This window comes from Rana temporaria, chromosome 3 (assembly GCF_905171775.1).
Source record: "Rana temporaria chromosome 3, aRanTem1.1, whole genome shotgun sequence".
Classification (NCBI taxonomy): domain Eukaryota; kingdom Metazoa; phylum Chordata; class Amphibia; order Anura; family Ranidae; genus Rana; species Rana temporaria.
The window spans coordinates 485,991,310-485,998,923 of record NC_053491.1 but is presented as its reverse complement, the minus strand read 5'-3'; the positions used below and the strand labels follow the sequence as shown (position 1 = coordinate 485,998,923).

The 7,614-nt window shown below is 46.8% G+C and overlaps 1 protein-coding gene across 1 annotated transcript in view; it reads left to right on the top strand.

Annotated features, from left to right (window-relative positions):
• Window positions 1-350: 350 nt before the first annotated feature.
• The window catches only part of LOC120931037 (hepatic lectin-like), a 42,070-nt gene continuing 34,806 nt past the window's right edge, over window positions 351-7,614 (top strand). Inside the window, exons 1-3 of the mRNA XM_040342163.1 lie at window positions 351-445; window positions 2,307-2,387; window positions 5,379-5,480. Of these exons, the coding sequence (XP_040198097.1) occupies window positions 373-445; window positions 2,307-2,387; window positions 5,379-5,480 (256 nt within the window). The 5' untranslated portion in view covers window positions 351-372. The remainder of the gene's footprint in view (window positions 446-2,306; window positions 2,388-5,378; window positions 5,481-7,614) is intronic.

The window sequence follows — 7,614 nt, the reverse complement described above, 5'->3', positions numbered from 1 at the left end:
TGGTATTTTGGGAGACCGAGGTAAAGGGAGTTGGCATACAGTAGTTAAGCCTGGAGTTGATTATTTTACCTACCACTACTGCGGTAGTACAGAGGTCGGGGAAAAAAGGATCATTGCTCTATAAAACGTTTAATAATGAAATAATACATTTTTATAGAGCTCTATAAATCGGCCCTAAAAAAGGGGAAACTGAGGGGGGGAAAGCGAAATAGAGAGATTTTGATTCCAGAGCAGTTGCTAGGTAGACTTCCCCTTTTATGTTACAGGACTGGAGACACTTCCCCTTTATTGTGGTCATTTCTAAAATGTATTTGATGAGCTCCTCTTGACACATTTATCTCAGAAGACCAGAGAAGTCCCAGACGAGGGAGAATGGCGAGCACGGGAAACCCTGTTCTTTCTTCACACACAACGAGGAATACCGAAGACCTGGAGATGGAATCGAGTAAGATATATAATAATAATTTATCATTTTGGTGTGTTGGGTGAGATGGGAAATGTGTCGGTGTGTTTAGTAACTCATGGTTTTCTTGGTAAAACAGACCCGAATTTGGGGTCTGCAAGTAAAATAATATTTTTTAATGGCATATTCAATGAATTTGCAAGTCTTGGGGTTCCATATCTCTTTCCTCCTGGTTTTTGATGGAGTACCCCAAAAAATACTAAATAGACCTCTTCTATCTTATCTTCTTTATATATAGAGAGGCCCAAAGTACAACCCCAAAGCCATAACGGAGGGCTGGCATGACAGGGGTTAATGGGGCATTGGGTACCTGAGGTGAGGGAAGCAGGGCAGTGTAGTGGGTGATTGAGGTGGGCGGAGCCCTGGAGGGGGAAGTGACGTAGGAGGAGGATGGGGGGCGGCATCAGTCTGCAGTGGAAGAGAGAGGAACTGCTTCCCACCCTCCCGCCTTACATGCTGTGGTAATTTTCCTGTTGGTTTTGGGGGACTGGTGCGTCCCTGAGAGAAAAGTGGTCCACCTGGCGGGGTGCAAGGTCCTTTTAGCTCATGTGGGCACTTAAAATGTATGGTGTAGGGACCCATTTGAGGTACGTCTCCCAGTTGGTACGGGTACCTGCTAGCTGTCTCTGAGTTGGTGGTTCGGGACTGGAGGCCTTACAAGTGACTAGCAGGTACGGTTTTGGTTTATGCTTATTGGGACTAGGGTGACCACATTTCCAAACTACTATTCAGGGATACCCCCCTTCCCAAATATCAGCTTGTGGTGTAACGAATCACAGCACAGTGATTGGACACAAAAGGGGGATTCATGATTTTTCCAATCACAAGCAGGGGGCGGAGACTGTGCTCCTTTAGGCATTCCCGGCCAGGACAAGTACTGTCAGTGAGTAAAGCTGTGATGTGGCGGCCTTTTTTGGGGCATTTGTTAGGCTTATGGGGTGGCTGTGTCAGTTTAATTCCGGGACACTGTATTGTCCTGGAATGAAGGTGCCCGGGACAGACCTGCAAAATGCGGGACTGTCTCGGGCAATCTGGGACACAAGGTCACCCTAATTGGGACCTTGGGCTCCATTATCGTTAATAAACTGTATGTTATGTTTACAGAGGCGGCTCTTTAATTAGGCAAATTAGGCGGTTGCCTAAGGCCTCGCACTCACAAGGGCCTCACGGCCGCCTAACTTGCCCAATGCATTACCCCAGTTTTGAGGGACAGGGGTCCTTAACGCTGCTGTGCTCAGGCAGCTTTAAGAGCCCTGACTCAGGAGCGGGGGCCACCAGCGTCCCTAAAAACCAGTGAATATTGGTGAAACCACCCCTTGTGACATCAATGACCCAGTATGCCCTCAGTCAATGTCGTCACAAGGGAGCGGGTGCACCAGGTGACATCACCAGTGGTTATTAAAGAGCAGGATCTGGGGGCCACCTTGTTAAAGGGGTCTTCCAGATTCCGATAAGCCCCCTGGCCACAGACCCCCACAACCACTGGGCAGGGTTGTGGAGAAGAGGCTCTTGTCCTTGAATTATTTTTCCCATCATGGGTGTGAGTGGGGCCCCATGTCAAGGTTTGCCTAAGGCCTCACAAAGCCTAGAGCCGCCCCTGTATGTTTAAAAGGTTATTGATTCATTATTGGTTATTTATATATTTGCTGCTACAGCAAATGTACCCCAGTTTTGTGTGATGTGGTCATTAAAGGAAAAGGGGTGGTTTTATTGGCATAGCAGGTAACAAGCCATGGTTAATACCATAGTCATGTACTATGCATTGAAACGCGTTGTTTTAAGACCTTCCAGTATATTGATTGCACACAATGCCGGGAGTTGCTCTTTCTATATTTGCCCTCAGGGAACTCTGACGAGGAAGGTGCGTACGCCACTTTGCATGATCGTGGTCCACAGAGAAAGAAGAATTCTGAAAAAGCCAATGGTGAGCTGTAACTATAACAAGATACAACCTTCTGCTCTACTACAGGTCCTACTCCATCGGAGGACACACACCTTCATTTATAGGACATTTACCTTTTACTAACACCAATATTTTGTAGTCTTGGCTCTATAAATCTTGCAACTATTAGGAAGAACTCTATTTATCTGGAGCACATAAGCCAATGAAAGAGGGATTCTTATTGGTCCAATTATTGGTGTATGAAGACCAATACCTAAATGTGACTTTAATTTGAAGGTTGTGGAGGAAAATGTACAACTCAGCAGCACCTGATATACAGGTGATACTCGAAAAATTAGAATATCGTGCAAAAGTTCATTTATTTCACTAATGAAACTTAAAAGGTGAAACTAATATATGAGAGAGACTCATTACATGCAACGCAAGAAAGTTCAAGCCGTGATTTGTCATAATTGTGATGATTGTGGATTCCAGCTCATGAAAACCCCAAATCCACAATCTCAGAAAATTGAATATTACATGCAATCAATAAAACAAGGATTGTACATAGAACAATATCGGACCTCTGAAAAGTAGAAGCATGCATATGTACTCAGTACTTGGTTTGGGCCCCTCAGTACTTGGTTTTGGCCCCTCAATGCGGCGTTGCATGGAAGCGATCAGCCTGTGGCACTGCTGAGGTGTTATGGAAGACCAGGATGATTCAATAGCGGCCTTCAGCTCTTCTGCATTGTTGGGTCTCATGTCTCATCTTTCTCTTGGCAATGCCCCATAGATTCTCTATGGGGTCCAGGTCAGGCGAGTTTGCTGGCCAATCAAGCACAGTAATCCCACGGTCATTGAACCAGGTTTTGGTGCTTTTGGCAGTGTGGGGGAGGTGCCAAGTCCTGCTGGAAAATGAAGTCACCATCCCCATAGAGCTCGTCTGTGGAAGGAAGCATGAAGTGCTCCAAAATCTCCTGGTAGACGGCTGTGGTGACCCCGGACTTAATGAAGCTCAGTGGACCAACACCAGCAGATGACACGGCTCCCCAAATCATCACAGACTGTGGAAACTTCACACTGGACTTCAAGCATCTTGCAGTGTGTGCCTCTCCATTCTTCCTCCATACTCCGGCTCCTTGGTTTCCTCCATTCTTCCTCCATACTCTGGCTCCTTGGTTTCCTCCATTCTTCCTCCATACTCCGGCTCCTTGGTTTCCTCCATTCTTCCTCCATACTCTGGCTCCTTGGTTTCCTCCATTCTTCTTCCATACTCCGGCTCCTTGGTTTCCTCCATTCTTCTTCCATACTCCGGCTCCTTGGTTTCCTCCATTCTTCCTCCATACTCCGGCTCCTTGTTTCCTCCATTCTTCCTCCATACTCTGGCTCCTTGGTTTCCTCCATTCTTCCTCCATACTCCGGATCCTTGGTTTCCTCCATTCTTCCTCCATACTCTGGCTCCTTGGTTTCCTCCATTCTTCCTCCATACTCCGGCTCCTTGGTTTCCTCCATTCTTCCTCCATACTCTGGCTCCTTGGTTTCCTCCATTCTTCCTCCAAACTTCGGCTCCTTGGTTTCCTCCATTCTTCATCCATACTCCGGCTCCTTGTTTCCTCCATTCTTCCTCCATACTCTGGCTCCTTGGTTTCCTCCATTCTTCCTCCATACTCCGGATCCTTGGTTTCCTCCATTCTTCCTCCATACTCCGGCTCCTTGGTTTCCAAATGAGATGCAAAATTTGCTCTCATCAGAAAAGAGGACTATGGACCCCTGAGCACCAGACCAGGTGTGTTTTTCTTTAGCCCAGGTAAGACGCTTCTGACCAGTGGCGGCTGGTGCTCAAAATTTTTGGGGGGGCGCAAACGGAAAAAAAAATTGCAGCCTCACTGTGCCCATCAAATGCAGCCACTGTGCCATCAATTGTCACCACTGTGCCAAGCCATCAAATGCAGTCACTGTGCCATGCCATCAAACGCAGCCACTGTGCCATGCCAGCATAAACTATAAATGCCATCTATATTCTATAAATGCCATTAATATTCTATAAACAATAAATACCATTTATATGCTATAAACTATAAATGCATGCTCAGGAGCCGCACACACAACACGGGGGGAGCCCACTGACATAACTCACGTGCAGTAGTACAAAGCATGGATGCTGGAAGCTGGTGGTGTGAATGCTCAGCCCTGCGTGCGATCAGACAAAGACACAATACCTGGGCGGCGGTGGTGTGGTGTCACTGGCAGCGGTGTCACTGGCGGCGGTGTCACTGGCAGTGTCGGCTGTGTGTGTCCCGGGCGGTTTAGCCAATCAGGTTACCGATAGCCAGAAGCGGTCAACCTGATTGGCTGAGACGCCTGTCAGTCTTATCCAAGGAACGCACCCCGGTACTTTCCCTGGATAAGCATCCGGAAGGCTGAGAGCCACTGGCTCTGATAGGCACTTCCATACAGCCAACCAGCTGCCGCTATTCAGGTGGTCGGCGCTCATATCCGAGTCCGACCATCAGAATCCGGCCAGCGGCGACAATAACATCGATTCATGCAATGCATGAATCAATGTTATTAGTCAGTGGTGTGTGAGGGAGCCAGAGGGGGCGGCGCTCCAGCGCCCTCTATGGACGAACGGCCACTGCTTCTGACGTTGTTTGTTGTTCAGGAGGCTTGACAAGAGGAATACGACATTTGAAGCCCATGTCCAGGATCCGTCTGTGTGTGGTGCTCTGGATGCACTGACTCCAGCCTCAGTCCACTCCTTGTGAAAGTCCCCAACACTTTCATATATTAGTTTCACCTTTTAAGTTGCATTAGTGAAATAAATTACCTTTTGCACGATATTCAAATTTTTCGAGTATCACCTGTAAATGTCACATTTACCCAGTGCAATTGACTAGAGCAAGAGCAAGGCATTCTGGGAATATCCAACCTCATTGTTTAGGATGGTGTTGGAATGGCTTTGTGTATGGAGGAGGATTTCCTATATAAGTTGATGGCTTCTTCACAATTATCTGTCTATAACTATTTCAGCTGCCATGAATACTAAAATTTGGCGCCTACTGATCCTGGTGGTCCTTCTCATCTTCCTGTTCCTTGCTCTGGGTGTTGTCACAGGTTTCCTGTTCATCTCCTGTGAGTATTACTGCTACAGTTAAAAATGTTATTTTCGCCTATATTTTTATAAAACAATTTAGATTTTCAGCCCTCTTTTGACCTAAGATTTTCTTAGCGTGGGCTTACAATACATGGCCAACAGTCTTTAGACCCCTGACCATCACACCTACACTATATTGCCAAAAGTATTGGGGCGCCGGCCTTTACACGCACATGAACTTTAATAGCATCCCAGTCTTAGTCCGTAGGGTTCAACATTGAGTTGGCCCCGCCCTTTGCAGCTATAACAGCTTCAACTCTTCTGGGAAGGCTGTGCACAAGGTTTAGGAGTGTGTCTATGGGAATTTTTGACCATTCTTCCAGAAGAGCATTTGTGAGGTCAGGCACTGATGGTGGACGAGAAGGCCTGACTCACAGTCTCCACTCTAATTCATCCCAAAGGTGTTCTATCAGGTTGACTCTGTGCATGCCAGTCAAGTTCCTCCACCCTAAACTCACTCATCCACACTATATTGCCAAAAGTATTGGGCCATCCCTCCAAATCACTTTGGTGGAGGGGGGATTATGGTGTGGGGTTGTGTTTCGGGGGGTTGGGCTTGGCCCCTTAGTTCCAGTTAAGGGAACTCTTATGCCGCGTACACACGGTCAGAATTGGGCACTTTTCCGACAAGAAAAATTCAATGTGAGCTTTTGGTGGGAAATTCCGACCGTGTGTATGATCCATCTTTGGGAGCTGGTTCTCAAATTCCAATCGTCGTCTGTATGCAATTCCGACGCACAAAAATCCATGCATGCTCAGAATCAGAAGCAGAAGAGCAGCACTGCCTATTGAACTTCATTTTTCTCGGCTCATCGTACATGTTGTACGTCACCGTGTTCTTGACGGTCAGAATTTTGTGTGACCGTGTGTATGCAACACAAGTTTGAGCCAACATTCCGTCGGAAATAAATCCACGGTTTTCTTGTCGTAATTTCTGATTGTCTGTACGTGGCATTAGGCTTGGTTCATATATGAGCTGCATGCGGCTCACAGCAGGGGTTCTGTGTCTCCTGGTTCACCGTTTCAGGTCCGATTTCAACCCAAATTTTGGGCTGAATTCGGACCTGAAACGGACCAAAAAACGCAAACGTTTTTGTGCAAATCACACCAGACCCTATGCGGAGATATCTGAACCGGCTCAAAATGATCTGCTATTGCTAATTGGATGCGGGGAAACCACATCCAATTTGCAATGGTGTGAACCTGGCCTAAAGGAAACAGCATAGCAAGCATACCAAGACATTTTGGACAATTTCAATGCTCCGAACTTTGTGGGAACAGTTTGGGGATGGTCCCTTTCTGTTCCAACATGACTGCCCACCAGTGCACAAAGCAAGGTCCATAGATGAGCGAGTTTGGGGTGGAGGAACTTGACTGGCCAGCACAGAGTCCTGACCTTAACCAGGTCGAACACCTTTGGGATGAATTGGAGTGGAGAATGCGAGCCAGGCCTTCTTCTCCAACATCAGTGCCTGACCTCACAAATGCGCTTCTGGAAGAATGGTCAAACATTCCCATAGACACCCTCCTAAACCTTGTGGACGGCCTTCCCAGGAGAGTTGAAGCTGTTAAAGCTTCAAAGGGTTGGCCAACTCAATTGTGAACCCTACAGACTAATACTGGGATGCCATTAAAGTTCGAAGGGTGGGCCAACTCAATATTGAACTCTACAGACTAAGACTGGGATGCCATTAAAGTTCGAAGGGTGGGCCAACTCAATATTGAACCCTATGGAACAAGACTGGGATGCCATTAAAGTTTGAAGGGTGGGCCAACTCAATATTGAACCCTACGGAACAAGACTGGGATGCCATTAAAATTCGAAGGGTGGGCCAACTCAATATTGAACCCTAAGGACTAAGACTGGGATGCCATTAAAGTTTATGTGTGTGTGTAAAGGCAGGCGTCCCAATACTTTGACAATATAGTGTATATGAGCTTGTTGGACATCATATTCCACCCCATTCCATCCCATTTCAAAACCATAATTGTTAATAGTGAGTTCTGACACTTTTCAATAGATTTCACTCTTCTGGAAAGACTATGCACAAGATTTTACAGGGTGTCTGTGAGAATTTGGGCCCATTTGTGAGGTCAGGTACTGATGTTGGA